Raw genomic sequence first — 23,179 nt, 5'->3', positions numbered from 1 at the left:
CTTTGCACATAGCTAGGCTGGGCTTCCTCAAGCCTGGTAGTCTCTTCTTACGTGGCAGCTGGGTTTTAGCAGAGTGCAAAGCAGTTGACAGGCTTGCTTAATGCCTGGTCTTGGAAGTCCCGGAACATGATTTCTGCCACATTCTATTGGTCAAAGCAGTGACAGGACCAGCTCAGGTTCAAGGGGAAGAAAAATAGACTCCATTTTATGATGAAGGAGATACTGTCGTGACCACCTTTGGAAACATCATCTACCTCACATTGTTTTCTCAACCATAACGAGTCTGTGTGCTTTCGCGTTCTGCCTTTAATGGTCATAAGTCCACAAGATATAGCCTTGGTTTACCTCCTGAAAAAAAGTCAAATGGCCACCATATTTTTGGTTATTATTTCTGGGTGTCAGACAATTCCCTATACTTTGGCTTACATCTTTTAAAACCAGTATTATTGGAAACAAACTGACCACAGGATTCTTGTGAGAGTCTTTCAGATACTGCCATGTATACCTGTTGAGGGTTGCTATATTCCACCCTGTGTCAGAGAACTGCATCTCAGTCCAAGTAGGATCCACATGAGAATAGATATGCATCAACAACTCCCTTGCCTTTAGCAGCCACAGCTAATCCATCTGCATACATACAGAGTTTGGGTTTGGGTAGCATTTTCAAGCCCAGTCTCATTTTCTTCTCACTATAAATAAGTGGGTGAACAGATTGCATGGATGTAAACAATAGAACAGAGGCCACATGAGAGCTTAGATGCAGAGCCTGGAAAGGCAGCTTCTCCCTTCAGGGTTCTTCTCTTCTGTCTGCTGGAGTAGAGGGCCCTCCAGGCTCCCGGCCTCTCTTCTTTTAGGCCTGGTCCGACTTGCCCTCCTGTGGGTTGAATCCTGAGTCTGTGGGCAAGTTCAGTCAGCTCCGGGGTTAGTTACAACAGCAAAGCCGGGCCTGGCTCCCTCTCTTAAAAAGGATGTGTTGGTGGGCCAGCATCCTCTAAATCTGGAACCCATACTTTCTTTCCAAGAAAGCCAAGAAGTGAACCTGCGGGACAGCCACGTATAGATTTTACCCCTGCACTGGCCTGAATGGGCTTGTTGAGGTTTTCAGGCTCTGTCACTCCCCATTGCCCTTAATTTTCCTCTCACAACAAAAAGTGAGTCCCTTAGTCCCCCAAACCCTTGGCCAAAGGGACAGATGAGGTCAGGGATCTTCCTCTAACCCTTCGCGTTCTTCCTCATACTCCTGCGGGTTCCCATTTCTATTTCCCCAGCCTCTCCTCTCCTGTTGCCCAGTCGTCCCAGTGCCAGGGTCCCCACACCCTACTCTTCCTTCCTTTAGCTCGCCCAACTCTTCTCCCCTCAGCTACCAACTTTTGTTGCCCGGGCTTGTTTCTAACTTGAGAGAGTCGCCGGGGTCGGCGCCAGGTCACGTGCGTTGGTGACAACCTCTCGCAGGGCGGCCCCGGACCCGCGGCGCCACGGATTGGTGGGGCCGGGCCTGGCGCGGCCCCGGGGCGGGGCGGGCGGAGCAGCCGATCAGCTGTTCCGAGCGCTGCACAACAACAAAGGCAGCGAGGCGGCCGGCGGTGGCGGCCAGCGGCGCAGCAACAGGAGGGCCGGCCCGGCCCCGCGCCCGCCGTCCCGGGAGCCGCAGCTACCTCAGCAGCCCCGCGCCGCCCGCCGCGCCAGGCGCCTGCTGTTTCGTGCAGTCCAAGCCGCAGGTCGGGCCCACGTAAGTGCAGGTGGGGCCGGGCCGCGTCCGCTCGTCCCGGCCGGCGCGGGGGCGCTGCCCCAACCCGCGCGCCCTGCCCTCGGGCCGCCGTCCGTGCGCTCCGCTGCCCCCCGCATCCTTCCCGCGCTGCCGCCGGGCCGCGCACCCCCTCAGCGGGCCCAGCGGGCCCGGGGGCGGACCTGGGCCGGGCCGAGCTCCGGCGCCGGGCGGCGGTTGAGTGTTTAGTTTCTGCCTCCTCCCCCGACGTGGCCTGTTTTTTTGGCCGCGGCGAGACCTCCTCCTTCCCCTCCTCCTCCTCCGGCGGTCGGCCGTTGGTCGGGGGCGCCTGGCCACCGCCCGGGGACACGGCTGTCCCAGTCCGCGACCCCGCGATCCTCGCCCGGTCCGCAAGCCCTCCTGGGCCAGGGTCGCGCACGGTCGCACTGGAGGCCTTGCGGCGCCCGCGGCACCAGGGACCCCGGTGACTAGCGCCTGTGTCCTAAGTGTCCACCTGTCCGTAGCTTGTTCTTTGACCCTGCTGGATCTTACACATCACTATTTGAGGTTGCACCTGTGAAAAGAGCACTTTGCTTGCCCATCGTAATTAAAATCCTAATCATCTTAACCACGCTGATTGGGCGCTTACGATGTGCATATACTATGATGAGGGCTTTATCCTATTACCTTATAAATAGGAAACTCGAGGCTTACTCAAGGCCACATAGCCAATTAAAAGGAAATGGTGTTTTCTCTTTCAAAATGGAGATTAATTTCACGTGGGGGTTCCTCGTTTTTATTGTTTCTACTTATGTCTGCTTATTACCTTTTGTGTTAATTCCAATTTAGAGTAGATTGAGGAAGAGCCCCTTTCCAAATGTAACTTCTCAGGATTTGGGCAACCATTGCTAAAACAGCCTTTTCTGAATACAAAGTTTTGGGGAAGGGGGGGAAAAGTGACCCATGGGGTCATTGAACAGAAGTAATAATGAGGTGCGCCCCAAGATCCAGAAATCACTTACTTGGTAATTGAAATACATTTTCATTGTAGATGTGTAAAACACTTGGGAAGCTTTTGATTTTAAGTCGCAGCCACTATAATTCTGAACTGGCAGCATAATTTTTAAAGGCCCTTGCCTGGAACCAGAACCTTACTAATTTCTGTGACCAAGGTCTCTTGTTTTTTCATCCTATCATTTGTTCTTTTCTGTGAGTGCTCCTTCATGTTTCTCTTGGGAATGGCCCTACTTTCAAAATTCAGAGTTGACAGGCTATAAATTACCACCTATTGCTGCCTTTGTCTGCTGGCACTCAGCCTCAGAGCCGACAGTTGAGGGTCCCAGGGAGAATAACCCTCTTGTAGCTAGCTAAACATCCAGGCAGAACAAGCAAAGACAACTTTCTTGCATGTTTTTTGTTTTTGTTTTTGTTTTTGTTTTTCATTTTAAAAACAGTTTTAAATTACTCAAATCATATTTTTCTAAACTAGTAAAAGAGGGTGAGCTATAAAGAGAAAGGTTATTTTGAGGCCGCTTTTCAATGAAGATATGTTCGTTTAGCCACCTGATATTTCAAAACTGTCAAGAAGCCACAGCTGTATACATAAAAGTTACATCATCAAAGTTGTGGGATTTTTTTATTTTTTAATGTTTTTGGAGCCGCCTACTGGCAGCCAAACCCAACTGAAAAGCGCTGTTCTCTGCAGTTTATAGAGCAGGAATTGAGGCTGGAAGGAACCTGAGAGATCATATTCAGGAAAAAGCAAGGTACTTGGAATAAGTCAGACTTAAGCTCTAATGCCTGCTCCACCCCTGAGTGGCTCGCTCACTTTTGAGCAAGTCTTAAAATTTCTGAGCCTCAGTTTCCTCATTAGTACAGTGGGACAAATAAATACCTGAAGTCTTTATCCCATACACTAAGTATTCAGTAAATTGTAGCTCTAATATATAAACATTTTGCGGATAACAACATTCAGACCCAAAGATGCTACATGACTTAGTCAACAACTGGCTTGGAATGAACTGTGGTTAATATTAACTGGGTGCTGATACTTGCCCTGCACTATTCTGTGATATACACTTAATCCTTAAGTGTTGGTACTACCATCCCATTTTAGGGGTGAGAAAACTGAGGCACCAAGAAGTTACTGAATATCCTAAGGTTTCACACAAGCTGCAAGTAGCAGAGCCAAGATTTTAAGAACAACAAGGTAATGCCAGAGCCAGGCTGCCTCTAGTTTAGTACTGTCTCAAAAATGTGAAGGTAATTTGTATTAACAAGTTTTTCCCGACTAGCAATTCCCTTTGTAAATTCTCAAACTAGAATGCTCTTCCCCATAAATATTCAAGTCATCCACCTTACTCGGCTCTCATCCACCTTACTCCACTCTGCGTTTCTCCTCAAATAATTAAATGCAAAACATTGAGGATAAAATGTTAAATAACAAAGTATATAAAATTTTGCATTCACTAAACTAATGATGAAACTTTATAGAAGAAAAAGCTAGAGGAAAATGTACAATATAGTGATAATGGTTGCAACAAGACATGGACTAATAGCTAATAGCTATTTTTCTTATTTTCTAATCTTTCTATGATGTGGTTTCATTCATTTTATAATGAAAAAGACATTTTTTTAAGGAAGGGGTGGAGGTTTTGAGCCAGGAGATATGCCATGGAAACTGCCTTTTTGAAATGGTTGGGCTCAGACACTTTGTTGCTTTTCTCCACTGAGACTGCCCAGCTGAGGTGGGTTACCACTGAGAACTTGCAGTTGCACCAAAGTACAGCAGCACTACCCCACCTAGACTTCTTTGCCTCTGCCTCTTTGCTAAATTCCATAGTTGTATTTGTAAATTTGTCCTCTTAGGAATTTTTACTTTAGTTTTATGATTGCCCTAGAGTCATTGGTGGGGAGCAGTCTTTTCTGCTTTGCCTTTTAGCTCCCCATGGAACCAGCCCCATGGAGAGCCTCCCATTCCTTGGTTGGAGCTAAGGTCAATAGAAGCAGTGACTGGGTAGGGACAGTCCCTGGGTCATTGGCAGGATGACTCATTTTGCATCTTTCCCATGGCACTTCAACAGATGCATCATGTAAATACCAACAGTGACTCGGGAAAGATGAGGATGTGGTCCTCTTTTGTCTGGCTGGGTTCCTGAACACTGTGCACCCAAGGTTGGTTGTCTTTATAGGAGGCATGGGACATATGGAAACAGCTTCTGACTACAGGAAACCAAAAGAAGATTGACTTGTGCTGCCCCATGGAAAGCTCCTCTGGAGACACCTTTCCTGTGACAGAGTTGTGTATATTCCAGGATAAACTGGCTCATTGTGTGGGTTTGGAGCTGTAGCTAGAGGAGGCAGCTGCCCAACCTCAGTGGCCCCAGCAATATTTTCTGCCTTGTAGCTTCCACTTATCTGGACTGGGCCCCAGTGACTTACCCTCATATGGCAATATAGTTGGGGGAACAAGATGCTCATTCAGGACACATAAGAGTTCCCTGAAAAATGGCCCCCTACCATTCTGAGCTCCATCTCTGGCTGGTGCAGAGATTGCATCCAGTCCTATGCTCTGGACAACTGGGATTAATCTCAGCTGGTACCGAAAATAGAAATGTATTTGGGACCTATATCTGCCTCCGTAATTTAAGAGAAATGGAGAAAAGATTTTGAAAATAACTTCTTTTCTCCCTTCTAGCTTATATGTTCAAAGCATTTATTTAATCAGACTTTATGATAGTTCATCTTTTGGGATATAACTGTCACACAACAGCAGGTCAAGCAAACTATACAGCCCACTTTTCTTCTACTTTCTCTTACATGCAACATAAAAGCTAAATTTGAATTCTCATGCTAAAGCTCCAGCCTTCAGGATTTGGCCATGGTGCTTTCCAGAGGGTTTCAGGCATACTGGTTATAAAAGAGATACTTCCTGTTTACCCATTTTTAACATTTAATGGCTGAGTATGACAGATTGTAACCACAAAAGTGTTCAGATATTATTGATTTGAACCCACATTTGTAGTACTACACAGTCATAGTAGCATGTCACACAACTGTAGCAGTCCAATTTGCACGTAAAGAATTGAACCAAGATTCACATCAGCTACAGATTCTAACTATATTTACAGCTAAAAATGATCATTTTGAAAGTCAGAGTCTGAAATTATAGTTTCAAGACTGATGCTCATGAGAAAAAGAAGTGTCTTTAGCAAGGTTCATCATCCCTGGATGGTCTCCTCTATTCTTATGGTTTATATCATCATCCCCTTTATGTTGACAACTCCCAAATCTGTCCCCAGCAGAGACCATGCCCTTGAACTCCAAAGCCCTGTGTTCAGCCACCTAATAAACATCTATAGATATACAGCTTGCAGACTTCCCAAATTCGGCCTGTCCAAAATGCCCAACCTGTACCCTTCTTCAATATTCTTTTTCCACTAAACAGTCTCTCCATCCTCCCAGTTTGCCAGGCCATAAACCTGGGTCATCCTTAACTTTTCTCTCCCCTTAACTTCTGGCTTCCTGCTTCGTGCCCTAGCCTATTCTCACAGCTGTCCATCTGATCTTGAGCCGTACTGAAAGTGCCACATTCTCACTCAACTGCAGGTTTCCAGTGCTCCCCCCACCCCACCCCCCTTCCTCCAGTCTCGGTCTTCTTAGCCACTCAAGATTAAAGTCACTTATTGTAGGAGTCCTTCCCTGACCTCTACCTGTGTAGATCTGGGGAATACCCAGTACTTCTCTTTCCATGACATGTATCACACTGGGTTGTTCCACTTGCCATGGGAGGGTCTCATTCACTGCTGTGTCCCCTGAGCTTAGCACTACACCTGATGCAATAGTCGACATTGACTGCGAACTTTGTGCAAGTGCCTTGCCAAGTAGATTGCCTGCATTATCTCAAGAACAGAATCAAGGAGACCTCTAAGAAGTGATCGGCAGGGTCTGGAGAAACACTAGGTTAGCTTTAGGAAGAGAGTGATGGAGAGAAGTAGGTGGATTTGACCCACATGTTCAGCTGGAGTTAACAGGACTTGCTGATAATTTGGATGAGGGGTTGGGTGGGGAGCAACAGGAGGTGGTATTGCTCAAAAGAAGTCAAGGGTAACTGCTAAGTTTAGGGCTTGAATAACTGCTGGATGCTGCTGCTTCTCACTGACTATGTGTGAGCAATTAGGAAAAATTAAATGTTCTCTTTGGTATGTGATGGTTTGATATGCCCATCAGTAACCAGGGTGACATGGATATATAAATCTGGAACTCTGGAATAAGATCAGACAAGGCTGGAGTTTCTCATATAGAACTAACCAGAACTCCATGAGGTGGAACTACTGTCAGCTAAAGTGGTTTAACTTTCTAATTCATAGAGGGCATAAGCAGGAGAGCCAGCATTGAACCCAGACACAGTGACTATAGCACCAGCTGCTGGCCACTACACAGTAAATGATTATTTTCAGTTCTATCCACTGTCCACCTTAGTTTTCTGCAGTGTACATTACTCCATGCCAGCTGTAGGAGTTGTTTTGAAGGTCAAAGTATGCTGTACTTAAAAATTTTAAATGCAATTAGGTATGCTTTTAGTCATATACAAGAAGTACAGAAAACAAGAGAAAATGAGCCAGAGAAAGATGATGGCCTAACATAATGGTGGTCACTGGGCACTATTGCTGGGTTCATTTGGCAGCTTCTGGGCAGTTGAATATCATATAGTAAGTCTTTTAATCTCTAGTTCTTGCTCCTCTACTTACAGAAAAGCGGTATTTCAGTTTGAAATATTCAAATTTATCCCTTATTATAAAAGCACAGATGTGAAAGAGAACCAACTTTTTCCCTTTTATTTCATTTTAAGATATTTGCAGGTTGCGTTTGAATACTCATAATATTTTGTAAATAACAGATATTGCATTTCTTATGTTCACCTCTTACAGAAAGAGAACAGCCGTAGCTGGAGGCTAAGGCATGTGCATTCTTCTAAGGGTGTGTTTGTGTGTGTACTTTTAAAACCACACACACATTATCTAAGGTACTGATTTGAAATAAACATTTTCTGTTTTGTTTGTTTGTTTGTTTAGGAATAATGACTTCTCCCTAAGTTGAATAAGCACCTTGTGCACTTTAATCTCCTGTCGGTGCCATCAGGCTGACTGAAGACAGGGTTTTGAAATCTCAACTATAAAGACATCCAGCCAAAGTCTCAGTCTTGCCTTAACAATGTTCCAGAGACTGAATAAACTATTTGTGGGTGAAGTCAATGCTCCTTCCAACCGAGAACCAGAATTTAGTGAGAAAGAAGATGATGAATGGATTCTTGTTGACTTCGTAGGTAAGGTATTCTCTGCCATTAAACATCACAGCAAAAGTGGAAACTCTTGCATCTCATTTTTGCATAAGTAAATCAGTAACTTTGAAAGTTTTTCAGCCTTAAAAATAAATAAATAAGAATTTATCTTTAAAAAAATGGCAGGAAACATCCTGTGCCAGATGATCAGTAAGTGAAAATGATTGACGTCAGACTTCTCAGTTTTGCAACTTACTCCCTGATCAAATCTAGACAACCCTCATACTAGATAAGCAGTAACCCATATGGCTTGTTATATGTTTACTCAGTAGAATGGGAACAGTCTGAAAATGATTCCTGAAAAAGCCAATGTAATCTATTCCCTACAGTAATATACCACACACACGCAATGCTCAGAAATTATTATATAATTATGAGTGAATATAAATGGTTTTGTTTCTGACCTAAATAAAGGGAGGAATGTGAGCATTAGCTAACAGTAGTGTCTCTTCTTTTTCTGTACTCTCAATGTGATACTCATCCTCTTGTGGGACATCAACAACGCACGTGGACTCTGATCTAGACACTTGCACTGGTTTGTCAGCAGCAGAAGACGAGGAAGAAGAAGACATCAGTGAAGGGTCCTCTACCAAGCATCCTTCTGTCTTTTCCTGTTTACCTGCATCTCTTGAGTGCTTGGCTGATACAAGTGATTCCTGCTTCCTCCAGTTCGAATCCTGTCCGATGGAGGAGAGCTGGTTTATCACCCCTCCCCCATGTTTCACTGCAGGTGGATTAACCACTATCAAGGTGGAAACCAGTCCTATGGAAAACCTTCTCATCGAACATCCCAGCATGTCTGTCTATGCCATACATAACTCCTGCACTGGTCTCAACGAGGCCAGCTGTGGGACAGAAGAATTTCATAACTCAAGTAGTCCCAGGTACGTCACAAGTATTTTACTCTCTCCACAGGCAGTCTATTGAGCTGCATTTTATTTATTTCTACTATAATTCAAAGCTAAGTTTTTGGAAGATGCAAAAGTCATCTCGCTAAAGAGATTTATAAAAGTAAGTGTATACAAGGTAGTTGATGGTATAAAAAACTTGTTCATTTTAGATTTTCAGAGAAGTTCTGTATCTTAACATGTTCTATTACTGTCTTCAAAGCACTTGTTAACATTTAACCACATTTAATCTCTCTGTGTACATATATATATATGTGTATATAAATGCACATATATTATTATTTTGCAGTACCTTTTAAAAGCAGGTAGCTGAGTGATTTTCAAATGGTAAACACTTAAGGGAAGAGGATGATTTTATAGGAAACAAATGACATTCAAATATACGACACTGACTGTGAAAAATTTTAGCACGCTCCAGTTACATAATGGAGAACCATCTCATAATATTCTACTGAATGGAAAGAAAAGACTGGCATTTCTGCTAAGTATCTTAGAATATAGCTGGCACTTTACAGATAGGATTATTTGAGGGTATCAAATTTGAAAAGAATAGTACGTTTTAAAAGAAAACTCATAATTTTTTCCGAGTAGTCCTAGCTGGGCTGCATCAAATGGCACTTAACTTTGAAAAACCTGAGAAATCTTAAGCATGAAGTAAAATGGCAGTTTCACCAAAGCATTTTGCTCAGAAAGTTGTTTTCTGCCTTACAGAACAAAGATTTCACATGCAAAATATGTTTTGTTGTTATATTGGCCTCCCAATTGTTCTGAAAGGCTCTATTTCAATGGCAAATGGGTTGAGGGCCTGGAAAGGTTCAGGGAAAGGGCCTGGTCAGTGAAGTTTGATATGTTCCAAATCAAATTTAGAGACATTCTGTGACCTTTATCTAGGGAATGTATTCAAGATTGCTCCCACTCACTTAAATAAAGCCCATGGCCATGTTAATTAGTTCAAAGTCTGCCTGGTACATGAGGCACATTAGTGGAAGATTCCCTGTGGTGTATTTTCTTTTCAGTGAAGTGTGTGATATATGCATAGATGCTGGCACTGCCTTAATTCCCATAATACCTGTCAAGAATACAGATGAATTCAGTTCTTTGGAGTGTTAAAGAACATTCCTTTGGTTGGTACTGACAAGCCTCTTTTTGGCTTGTCTAGGCTCTGACTCTACTCACTAAACCATTGTGTTTATCTTCTACTAATTTCTGTTTGCCAAATATAAATGAAGGCTAAGGCAGTTTATTAATTTGTTAACATATCATCAGAGTTTGCTACACTCTGAAGTCTCAATTTGTAGATTATCTTGAATGAAGATAAACATACGCTTGTACCACATAGAAAAATAACTTGCTTATATAGTTACCCAGGCTTTCTACTGGGTAAGATCTTTGATGGGAAATGTTAGGTAAACTGGCACTTCACTCAGCACTATAAGTTTATCAAGAGGTCAGAGTTTCAGGCATTTCAACAAAAATTTACAACACAGCGTTTTGGAGGTAATATTGATTTAATTGCTTTATCGTTGATTCAAATCATTTTCTACAGTTTTAAAAATTCTTCCTGATTCTGATCTCACCTCTGAGGAATTCTGTTCAAGAATTTAGCGTGATTAATAGCCACTTTAAATTTACTGGCATTTGTGTATTTTCTTTTCAGTAAAGTGTGTGATATATGCATAGATTCAGCAGCTTTGTAAATAACATTTTTATAGAAGCAGTGCATATGCATTACAGAAAATCAGAAAATACAAATATGCAAAAGTTTTAAGTGACATTCTTACTACCTAGAGCTGAATACCCTTTAAGACCATAAAGCATATCATTCCAGATGGGTTTTTCTGTATGTGTGTATGTGAATGACAGCTATAAAAACACCATTTTTAATCTAAATGGAATCAAGCTGCATGTACAATTTTATAATTGACTTTTTTAGGCAGTGATATCCACCTTTTTTTTTTTTTAAGTAAAATTTCTCTTCATTTACTATAGAAACCATACTCAGGTTTCCTCAGTGGAGCTCAGAATATTTCATCTAGTTTGTCCAAACCAGCATCCAGTGCAGAACCTTGTCCTACATCTGGTTATGTGTTTGCAGTTTTGATGCAGTGAGAATGTCATTTTTTATATCTCATTTGTTTTTGTATCGTGTTATGTGTTTTGATATGTAGGGTAGTTAAATGCATACTTTTCCATATATAATGTATCAAAAGAACACATTTAACTTTATCTGAATTCTTTTTGAACATAAAGTACTGCAAATTATAGTTTTATAATAACTAGAATTTTTTTAACATCCTTATTTTTGGATTTGAAATTCTTATAAATAAGGCCCACTCAAATCAATCATGTTAGAAATTAGGTGTTATCCAGATTAGGAGGATGGCTATGTAGTAAATACCTGCATTTTCTGAGCAGGGAATAAATCATGTCTTTCAAACATTAGATTGTTTCTATCCTGTCTATTCTTAGAGATATTATCACAAAGCACATAAAAAAAGTAAGGTGCTTCAAAATTACAGATGAGCTTCAAAGTGTACATTTTATTGCATTTTAGCCTTAAATATTGTTTGTGATAGTTTCTGTGCTATCATAATCTTAATACATGTGCCTTTAATGACCCATAGTAAACCAGTTGAAGTTGACCACATCCTAACGGTAAAATTAAATAGCATTTTAAGTTTTACTAGTGATTTAATAGTTCACCATTTAACATTTGTAGGGCCAGGAAAAGCTGCTTATAAGACTCACTGGCACAGAGTAAGTATATTCCCTTCGAGACCGTGTGATATGTGTTATCAGTCTGAGTAGGGAGGCTAAGGACTCAAATGCCCACCTTTTAAAAACCACTGTTTTTACTTTAACTTCTCTTTATTAGTTTCTTAATATGACCTGCTTTAATTTTCCTATTTTAAAAACAGTATTTTTTTTAAAGAATAGTGTTTTTTCCTAGTGATTATAGGCAAACTATCAAACCACCCTTCCTGTGTAAAATAACCCTTAAAAATCTTAAAACTCTATATGTAATGTGTTAATATAGTTTAGTCCTATCCTATTTGATTAACTTTTAATACAGAAAACATAGTAATCATATGGTTTGTAGCCATATTTTAACATGATGTATTCTTTAAGGATCTTTATAACATTGCTATGCAAATGCAATTCCAAAATGTGTCTTGATGTGATATAAGTAATAATTAGGTAGCTTCTTACTAGAAAAGTGTTATTAAATGAATAGAATTTTGTTATACATATTCTATTGAATATAGATGTAAAGTAAACCTTGTTTCCTAGACCATTTTGCTTATAGACAGCAAATGTTTGTGAAGGTGCTACTGGCACAGTGCATCAGTATTCACCCTGATTCATAACCATGGTCTTTGGAGCAAGGCCTATGTTAGAATCCTGGTTGAGTCAGCTAATAATTGTGCCCTTAACATCTCTGAACCTTTGCTTTCTGATTAGTAAAACTTTCTTTTAAGATATAGTAAGAATTAAAATACATAATATTTGCAAAACAGTTGGCAAATGCAGATATTCAGTAAATGTTAGTTTTGCCCTCAGAAAACCGTATATAAATGTGTTTGCTTTGTAATTGAAAGTTACTCAAAGTGTAGAGCATTAAAAAAAATGGTAGACTTAATTAACCACCTGTAGATTATATAGCATATTTCTGTTGAAAGTTGGCTTCTTTCTACCATTATCAGTCATTATGGTTACAAAATGGTCAGCCATGAAACACTAAGAAACTATAAACAAATTAGTATGTCAAATTGAATTGCTAATTAACTTTCAGTTTCATTTATAACATACTCTGTTCCTTAATACATCCCCATTTTTTTCTGTTTCAGAGTGGAACCTCAAAATGAAATTAGGCAGCACATTCACTGCTATGTTGCAACTGTTGCTGCTCACACCACTTTTCTGGAACAACCCAAGAGCTTTCACCCTTCCCAATGGATAAAGGAACATAGTGAAAGACAGTCTCTGAACAGAAATAGCCTTCGTCGCCAAAATCTCACCAGGGATTGTCATTCTCGGCAAATCAAGCACAATGGCTGGGCTGTCCACCAGCCCTGCCCACGTCAGTACAATTACTAAGAATTTCAAGTTCGGTTGGTTGGTTTCTCTTGGTTTGTGTACATGTGTGTAGATATGTGTGTTTGGATGATGAAGATGCTGTCTCTTTACAGCCAATTGGTGACCAATCACATAGTTGTATCAGTGTGTTTAGACACTATGTTGAAAAATCAGATTTACATGCTGTGTATCACATAATGCCTTGCTCTTAACATTTACTTTTTTGTAAATTTTTTCAGAATATTTTTGGAAACATATCAATACACTTACAGTGTTTGATGTTTGGGGATGTCTTCAAATCTGTTAAGATGTACATGAGTTAGCATTTTAAAGACGTTTCTTCCCAAGTACGAGAATAGGCATCTTTCAGTTTCGTTTTATTTTGTATTAATCTTTTGAGTAAACAGAAGTTTATTCTCAGGGTCAGCCATACACTTTATTGACCAGTACTTGATAATCTTTTCTTTAGATAATGAATACATTTTTACACACTAACATGAGCATTAACAGGTTATAGTTGCCATGAATATAATGGAATTATGGCTGTTGAAAGAAAACTTGATATATTTCTGTGCGTATGGGTTTTTTTTTTTATTCTCAGATTAGCCATGCAGTTCATTTTGGAATTCAGGTACATTAAGTGTTAATGAACGGTGCATTCAGTAATTCTGACGTGACTATGTGACATGGTACAGACATTACAGGTATTGTGGCACAAAAGCTCTTGTCTTGTGTAGAGGGATTAAATTTGACCTGTGAAATTGTATTTGAAAAAAATGTATGTCCATAACTAACCCATTAGTCCACTATTTAAGTTGTTTGGATTCTTTTCTGCCAGCTCTGCCCACTCACCACCTCACATCAGCTATAAATTCAGAAGTACTTTTTCAGGCACTTGAGCGACTTCATATGTATATTTGCTCAAGGGAAAAGCGACAGGCTTTGTATTTCTGATGCAGTAATAAATCCTCTGCCTTGGAGCCAGCCCTGTCAAGTGGCAAGCAAAAGATGAAGGGAAATCCTTTTCATGGTATCTGCATGAAGAGTGGCAGGTCGGCTTCCTTGAGTTTTCATTTTTTGTTTTAAGCCGTTTCAGGCAGAATCTGTAACCACTTTGCCCTTTGTTTCCTTCACCAGCAGGGGAGCGGTTTTAGTCACCTTCCGCAACAGTCGTGAAGGCTGAATCCCGATTTGAAGTGGGTCTATCCAGAGCTGAACCTTGCGTGAAATTCCAAGGACCTCTCTCCACTGAACCCAGTGTTGGAGGTACAGCCTATGGCAATTTTTCTGCCACAGCTGTTCTTCAGCGTTGGTGCTAATGGGGCCAGGGTGCAGCATTCGCTGCATGCACAGGCTAGTTAATGCGACACAGAAAAATATTAGTTTCTTAACTTCTAGCCAGTCACTTTATTTTTTAGCAGTTGTGATGGGTTTTGCTGAGCCATCCATACTCTCACCAATTTCTCTGAGATTTTAAGCACATTTGCAATCCAAAGCACATTATACTGACAGCAGTAGCGTCACCTTCATAATCAAATAGCTTATTTTTCTGTCTCCTCTGAAACCCTAATTAAATAAGTACACATCTCTACAATGCTTCAAGAGAAAAGAAGCATGTAGTTGTGTGGAGTATTATTCTATTTCTCAGTAACCCTGCAGCAGCTTGGTGCAGGGAACCATGAGAGACCTTTTATTAAATGAAGAGCTGTGCTGTATTCTAATTAGACTGGGATGTTGGAGTCAGAAGAGGTCAGATAACATAGTTAGATGGTGGTATTAGGTTGTTCTTCCACTGGCATTGATGAAGTGTCAGGAAATGTCTCTTTAGATCAAGAGTCTAGATCTCCCTTCTCTCCTTATTCCCCTTTCATTTCAACTACCCCTTTATTTATTTGCTTCTAATTAGGGGCCCAGTCTGTAAAGTTTTGTCAAACTAAGCTAGAAGTTATTTTGTTACTATTCGTGTTTACCTGAGTTGGGAGGTAAGGTAGAGTTTTCATGAAGGTGTATATGTTTTACATCACGTCTATTATAGGGACATATGTTGGTAACTTGAAAATAGACCAGCTAAGTGTTTTCTGGAGATAAGCCTCTGAATACATAGGAGTCTCTTTTTTCATATATTACATGGAAGTTGTTAGTACCTCATGAGCTACAAAAGTTCAGTCATGAGAATTTGTTTGGCAGCATGAACAGATTTCTATATAAAACTGCAGTGATCCTTTCGTACTATTTTTTTTCAGATTTCATGATACCTTAAATACATTTACATCTCTACATCAGTTATCGCCTTTTTGTTTTCCTTATCTAGACTTAGCTTTTTTATGTCTTGTTCCTGGAAGACAAATGATTTTCAGTTTTTGGGATGCTTTTTTCAGGGTAAGGGCTACTACACTGTGATATCATACTGTGGTTTCTGTCTTACTTGGCACATGCAAGAATTGAAAAAAGTGGTTGCATAGTTCATTTGAAGTTCTTGGACATTAGATGTTTATTAGGCATCTACTATGTCTAAGACCTGTAGTAACACAGAATTATATTGACCTGTTAAGTATTCTTTGAAACACAGCCAAAATGCAATTTATTCTAAGTTAATTATTACTTTTGCTGTTACAAATATTAGTGGTTTACAATGTGCTTAGTGCATATCCTTAAAAATTCAGGCAGTGAGAAATAACCCCTCTGAATTTAGTGCTCCGATTGTTTCTAAACTGATAATATAGAATGTTACTTGGAAAATGTCTGGAATATGTGGTGCACACAAGCAGTGCTCATGAATGAGTTTCTTAGTTTTTATAATGCACCATGTTTCTCAAAGTTTGTATTTTTGTTAATAAAACATTTTATAATGTTTATGCTTATTTTTCTTCCTCAACTAATTGAATTATGTACTGCACTGTAAGTTGAAGATTAACAATCCATTATTTTATCTTTTGTGGCAATACATTTATATGGTGGTTTGGGAGATATTTTTACAGAAAGTGCAAAGTGATTGGATTTTTAACTTCCTATTCCAGAGAGCTTTTTTTATATTAATTTTCTGTTCATTTGTCTAGTTCCCACGCAAACTGTCCCTGTTTACATACCTTCTCTGTTATAGCAGTACTTTGATTCTAGTGAGAAGACAGTGTACTTAAAACCCAAGAGGGCCGTTCAGCATTGCCTATTGTTTTTACTTCTCAAATTTGTGTAGTACACTGGTTTGTAATCTTTATATCTTTGTCAAATCTGTCTTTGCTATTTCCCTTCCTGTTTAAGAAAATATATTGTCTTTATATCCTCTTAAAAGAGCAAAGAAGAAAATCTTAACCTCATTTTCTCTGAGTTGGAAACAAAAAAAGAAAGTGAAGGACTCCTACTAGTAGATATTTAAATTTAAATAGATTAATGGAGAAAGTTTAAGAGTTTCCAAGTATTAGTTTTTGTTTTTAGAATCAGTTAAGAGACCACTCCTTGTCCTGGAGATACTAGCATGTTTATAATGTTACCTTAAAATTATCTTTTTATTTTATAAGGCCCATACATACTATCATGGATGGTTTTATTACCATCAGCCATGTCAATGCATTGTAAATGACTTCCTTATCTACTTATTTTAATGCTTAAAATTTTATTTAAAATGCTTTATGTAGAAAACCAGCATAATGCATTGGTGTCCGCCTTGCCATGTACCAATTTCACTTGAAATTTGACACCAATACAGTGGTGTGGGGTAGGAAAAGAGGTACTGGAAAGCATTCAGATGAAGGTATCTTTTTCTGTTTGCAACAGTACCCTTTATGGGGGAGAAGTTACTATTCATAGGAAGGCAGCTTAACTGGATAAAGTTGTATATTGTTGAGAATTTTCCTTATAACACTTTTTTTAAATTGTGTAATTGTTAAATGCCCAGTTTTGCTCTGTATTTGCCTGAAGTTTTAGTATTTGTTTTCTAGGTGGACTTCTAAAAACCAAACCAGCACTTGGGGAGGTTAGATGTGTATGTTTCTAGGTTTGATGTGTATAAGTGATTTTGTTTGCTTTTTGGTTGTATTTTCCTTCAGAAGCTTGGAACTTTAATCAATAATTTGTGTGTTATTTAAAGAAAAAAGTGGCTTTGGTTTTTCCTCAAGTAAAATTGTGAACACATTTGCTTTTCAAGGGCAGGGTGTCAGTTATAGAGACTGAAGAGTATTGAAGATTGTACTGTGTGCCTTCTTGATGTGTTTCTGGACACACATTTTTCCCAGCAACTTGAAAACTAAAAAGGGACATTTGATTAGGTTATATACTGTATATCATTCTATGCATAAATGGCAGCTTCTTTTCTTGAGCCACTGTCTAATTTTTTTGTTTGTTTTTATAGAACTTTTTATACTGATTAGTTCATAGCTGGCCAGTTTTATACACAGACTAAACAATACAGCACTTTGCCAAAAATAAGTGTAGCATTGCTTAAACATTGTGTATTTACACCAGTTCTTTGTAATTGGGTTCAGTGGTGCATTTTGCACTGCTTAGAGTTATGGTTTTTAATCTGTCAGTAAATAAAATGTCCTTTAACCTCACATTTGTCAGATTCTCTTATTTTTTCTTTAGAGTCATCAGTCTTAAAACTAGGTGCGTCTTAAAATACCTGCTGTTTAGTTTTGTCCAAAAGATGTGTTTAATATGCACTTTAAATACGTTTTTAAAAACTTGTGTAAAATGAGTACATTAAAATAACCATTTAAGTGAATGTGAATTTGAGAGTAACTCCTAGCCAATACCTCATTGAAAAAAGGCTAAGAACCAGTAATAATTTAAATTATTAATATACTGGTTCTTAGCCTTTTTAAAGTTAAATTGGTGAATTCTCAAAGGCTCTTTTCCCAGAGAAATGCAGACACAATCTTTAAAAACATTTTAGGGCAGTATGGCCTCCCCAGTGCTCTTTAATGCCCCCTGTTGTGGAGCTCTGATTTAAATAGGCCAGTAAACATTCAGAATGCTTGAATAGGAAGCTCAAAGAATAACTCCCATGTTAATGAATCCTTGGGGAAGATGAGCATGCTAGAAATATATAACCATTTCAAGACAGATTTTATCATCTCTGGGACTCTCAGCTGAGATAACAAATTGGCAGGGGTGAGGAGGATCACCCTAAAGATGAAAATAAGGTCATGAAAGTTGACTTTGGAAGAGACAGTTTGAAATGGAATGGTAAGTGAATGATTGCTCTGAGAAGCATATTTACCAGACTTACAAGGTGACTGGAATGGCCGAGGAAGCTAGCAGCTTGATCACATCGCAAGGGCAATGGCTGAATGGAGTCTAAAAGCAGGCGAGCCATAAGTGAAGGTGGTCTGTGGGGATGGGCATGGCACAGCTTCACAGTTTGACACGTGGCCTAAGATTATCTAGCTCCTTTGTTTGAATTTGTACTGACCAGAAGGTTCTTTTTATGTATGTATTTATTTACTTACTTGTTTATTATTTTATTATTATTATTTAAGCCTATAGCACCTGGTATTCCTCAGTGGTCTCCCATCCAAGTACTAACCAGTCCTAACCCTGCTTAGCTTCCGAGATCATACGAGATTGGGCGGGTTCAGGGTGGCATGGCCGTAGACAGGTTATTCATTGCAGCAATATCTGTAAATGTAAAATACTGGAAACAACCTGAGTACTTAAAATTTCTGTATTTAACTGAAGTATTCGTTTTCTAGGTGGACTTCTAAAAACCAAATCAGTTGAAATGGAGAATGATTGAAAATATTATGGCACATCCACACAATGGAGGTCTATGCACATCAAAAAAAAAAAAAAAAAGGACAAGCTTTATGAAATCTATGAATTGATTGGGAGAAGTTTTTGAGAACCTTAAGTGAAAAAGAAGCAAAGGGCCAAGAGTATCTATAGTAAGCTGCCCTTAATATAAAAAGGGAATATAAGAAAACACATTTATCTGCTCATTTGTGCAAAATACAGTAAGAATAAATCAAACTATAGATTGTTTACCTACAGAGGATGGGTAAAAAGAATTGGAAAGGAGAGAGGAACTGGAACAGGCTCTTGGGGATGAGGAGGGAGCAACATTTCTCTGAGCACCCCTTTTTATATAGCTTTGATTTTTAGAACCCTAGTAAAGCTTCCAACACCCCCAAAATAAAATAAAAAAAAAAAAACCAGAGTGGGATGGGAAGGAAAGACCAAATATGGGAAATAATAACAGTTGAACATAACTTGCAAATGAGCACATAAGCACACTGAAAGGAAAGAGGAAGAAAAGAACTAACCTAAGTAACCAGAACTCAGTGTGTTGGCTGACTAGGGCAAAAAGAGCTGGGTGCAAATACATAAATTAGTAAATCTGCATCACAGCTGTATAAGTTAGCAATTCTGTCATTTTATGGGTACATGAGGTGTGAACAATGTGTGATAACAAGAGGCAGGTTTCTCACAGTGTATAGCCAACACATCCTAAAGTGACTTGGTGAGTGAGTCACAGATTCTCTCCTGTCAGTCAAGGCTGCCGCTATGACTGCTTCTAACAAACAGAATATGGCAAAGGTGATAGGATGTCACTCCTTGATTAGGTTACTTTTATAAGGCCAAGGTGAGGATTTTGCATATGTAATTAAAGTCCTTAATCAGTTACTTTAATATCAAAAGAGAAATTCTCCTGGATGGGACTGACCAGTCAGGCAAGCCTTTGAAAGAGTCTAGAGCCAGTCTAGACATAAAGCAGTAGATTCTTTCCACAGCCAGGTTTTGAAAAGCAAACTACAGTAACTTCACAGCCACAAGGAAATGAATCTGCCCACAACCTGAGGGAGCTTGGCAGTAGATCCTAGTCCATCAAGCAGCAGAGAACCCAGCTGTTCTGTGCATACAGAAACTGACAAATAATCAAATAGAGTTGTTCTAAGCCACTGAACATGTGCTAACTTCTTGTGAGCATCCAAAACTAATTACACTGTCAGAGAAGTTACAACTAAGGAAGTGGGAAAAACTAGAATGAGTTGTATAGTGTTAAAATGGAATGGGGGCACCAAGGTGAATATAATTTTAATATGTTCAGATAGATGTAGAAATAAATATAGATGTGTATGCGTGCATTAGTACACACACACACACACACACACACACACACACACACTTCACTGAGAGGACCCATGAGAGTAGCAATGATAACCCCTAGCACTTAGATCTTTTTTGCTAAATACTATTTCTCCAGCAAGAAGAACCAGAGCTCCATGAAGAAGTGGTTCATTCCAGGGCTGTGAAGTGAATATATAAGATGATACTGGAACGTCTTGTGGAGCCAGAAAATAAACCAGTAGTTGAAAAGGATGGGGGCATGTCAAAAAGACACAGCCAATGATTTAGCTCTAATGGTGAAAAACTGGAATAGTTAAATGACAAAAATAAAAATATTATTGAATTATTACTCATAGAATGAAATTAATACCCCTAACTCTATATTGATATTAATGAATAGAAGAGAAGAGTGAACTCTTCTTTACAGAAGAATTCTAATTAACAAGTGGAGCAAGGGAAGTACAAAATCACCTTTAAGCAATCACCATGGTAATAATTGTCACAAATTTGGGGCACAGATTTGAAGAGAAATATAGCATCAGAGTCCCAAAGCATCTTCCCCAATTTATTTATCAATTACAAAAGTAAAAACAGCAATCTATAGTGGAGAGACTCAGCAGATACCATCATATTGACCCAGTCATCGAGGTTAACATTACCAGTAATAAGATGCTGACATCATGTACCCTTTAATACACAGTCTTGATAAGACTGTGGCAGTCTTATCAAGATGCCTAAATTCGACTCATGAGAAAAAAGATGAGCCCAAACTGAGGGACGTTCTACAAAACACCCGGCCAGTACTCATAAATGTTAAGGTCATGAAAAATAAGGAAAAAATGAGGGATTACCACAGATTGTCAGATAATTAAGTAGATCCAAAAACTAAATGCAACATGAAGTCATGGTTTGGATCCTAGAATAGGAAAAGGATAGTAAGTGAAATTCAAATGGTCTGTAATCTTAGTAACATGACATTAATGTTTATGCCCTGATTGTGGTAATTGTAATGTGGTTATGAAAGTTGTTAACCAGAGGGGAATCCAGATGAAGGGTATTACCTTCGCAACTTTTCTATTAAGTCTAAAATTATTTCAAAATAAGAAAGGCTCAAATGAATAAAGACACAAGGCACAGAGTAGATAGTCACAACACATAATCAACAAAGGACTAGTATCAAGAATATATAGAGAAATCTGACAGTAGTAAAAAAAAAAAAAATTCCAAAATCTAATAGAAAAATGGGGGAAAGCCTTGGACATACAACTCACAATGGAGGAAAATCAAGTGGCCAATTAATATTTGAAAAAATGCTAAACCTCATTACTAATCACAAGAATGCAAATCAAAACGATAATAAAATACCATTCTATATTCACATGACTGGCAAAAATTAAAGATTGACAATACTAAGCACAGATGTTCTACTGTTGATATGCACACCCCTGACCTTGCAATTCCATTCCAGGTGTACACCATGCAGAAACGTGGGCTTCTGTGCACTAGGACACACGTATGAGAACTTTAATCACAGCATTTTTTTTTCAATAACCAGAAGCTTGAAATGACCCAAATGTGTACCAATGGTAAACTAGATAAATTGTGGTACATTTATACAGTAGACTGCCATATAACAATGAAAATGAACAACCTGTAGCCATACACATCAATATTGATATTTCTTAAAATATGAGAAAAAAGAAAGTCACAGACTATTTGCAACATGATTTCAACTATATAATATCCAAAAGTAGTCTGAGCTGCTTGATAGCTTTTTGGGAGAGCATACATAGCTATAGCAATGTAAAAAGCAAGGGATTATTACCCAAGTTAGGATGGTAGCTACCAGGTAGGGGAGAAGAGGGTGTGATCAGACATGGCACAGTCCAAAGCAGTGCTCCTAGAGTCCTGGCCCTGTCCTATCTCTTAGCCTAGGACTTGGCTACCTGAGTGTCACATTATACTTATTCTTTAGACTCCAGATACATTTCATACATTCTCATATACAAATGAATATTTCATGTTTTTAAGAGACAGATACACACACTTATGGATTTAATACTTCCTAAAGAATAGACATGAAATTTCCTCTAGAGAGAATTGGGGTGTAGGATCTAGGATTAGAAAAAGGGACACTTATCACTGTATATATATTTTTGTATTTAATACACTTAAATAATGCCAAATAAAATTTTTTTCAGTTCCTCAGTTCTAGTCCAGACCTACTGAATCAGAATCTCAGAGGATGGCCTGGGAATCTAGATTCTTCAACAAGTTCCCCATGTGATTTTTAAACATTGAGAACCCCTGGTGTACTGGGCAGGGTGTCAGAAGGGGTAAGTCAGCAGACGGAGTGTTAGGAATTCCTTGATACAGAACCCAGTCACTCTTCTCCTTTTCTCTCAACTCAGGCCCAAGTTGGCTGGGTGCAGGGAGCCATAGGTCCTGGATCTTGACAGCTACCGGTTCATATTGTTTTTCTGGAAATAGAGGCATTAGCCATTGATCATAATTCCTTCTTGGTTCTCATGAAAAGTGTGCTGGCTTCCTGTGTTTTCCATCCCCTCCTATCTTGATCTCCTTTTTTTCCTTCAGTAGTGCTGCCTCAGTGATGTTCCATTAGATCATGGATTATATGCTGTTGAGAATATGACTTGAGTTGTGTCCTTGAGTTAATTTTAGCTTTAAAATACTAACATATTCTTCCTTTGCAGATGAATCCCTATTTCAAATAAAACTTCTACCTGAATTTACAATGTAGGATATCCCATAAGACCGTAACTGTCTAATATGGTACTATAGTCACATATATGTGGCTATTTTAATTTAATTTTAATTAAATAAAATTTAAAATTCAATTCATCAGTCATACTGGTCATATTTCAAGTGTTCAGTAGCCACATGTGATAGGTGCTGTTGTATTGGATAGTGTGGATATAGAACATTTCCAGCATCCAGAAAGTTCTATTAGACAATTTTCTCTAGACCTGTCAACAGTTTCATAGCTCCTGTGTAGCAATGTCAGAACATGACTGCCATGTAGCCTTTTCACCCATTTTACCTGCTTCAAGTTATTAGAAATATTCA

At 39.1% G+C, this 23,179-nt stretch overlaps 1 protein-coding gene and 1 pseudogene across 2 annotated transcripts; one reads left to right on the top strand and one right to left on the bottom strand.

Annotated features, from left to right (window-relative positions):
* Window positions 1-1,565: 1,565 nt before the first annotated feature.
* TP53INP1 (tumor protein p53 inducible nuclear protein 1) lies at window positions 1,566-17,577 on the top strand. 2 transcript variants are annotated; one of them, XM_016129878.2, is made up of 5 exons: window positions 1,566-1,729; window positions 7,780-8,030; window positions 8,569-8,929; window positions 11,673-11,710; window positions 12,802-12,936. In XM_016129878.2, the coding sequence occupies exons 2-4, from the start codon at window positions 7,919-7,921 to the stop codon at window positions 11,692-11,694; spliced, it is 495 nt and encodes a 164-aa protein (XP_015985364.2). In that variant the 5' UTR covers window positions 1,566-1,729; window positions 7,780-7,918; the 3' UTR covers window positions 11,695-11,710; window positions 12,802-12,936. The 2 variants fall into 2 exon arrangements, with proteins under 2 accessions (XP_015985364.2, XP_015985363.2); XM_016129877.2 differs by lacking the exon at window positions 11,673-11,710 and having other exon boundaries at window positions 12,802-17,577.
* A 925-nt stretch (window positions 17,578-18,502) lies between these two features.
* Window positions 18,503-18,621, bottom strand: LOC118612177 (annotated as a pseudogene).
* Window positions 18,622-23,179: the final 4,558 nt, after the last annotated feature.

This window comes from Rousettus aegyptiacus, unplaced genomic scaffold (genome assembly GCF_014176215.1).
Source record: "Rousettus aegyptiacus isolate mRouAeg1 unplaced genomic scaffold, mRouAeg1.p scaffold_m13_p_15, whole genome shotgun sequence".
Classification (NCBI taxonomy): domain Eukaryota; kingdom Metazoa; phylum Chordata; class Mammalia; order Chiroptera; family Pteropodidae; genus Rousettus; species Rousettus aegyptiacus.
The sequence above is the reverse complement of the archived record's forward strand: the minus strand, read 5'-3'. Positions and strand labels throughout refer to the sequence as shown.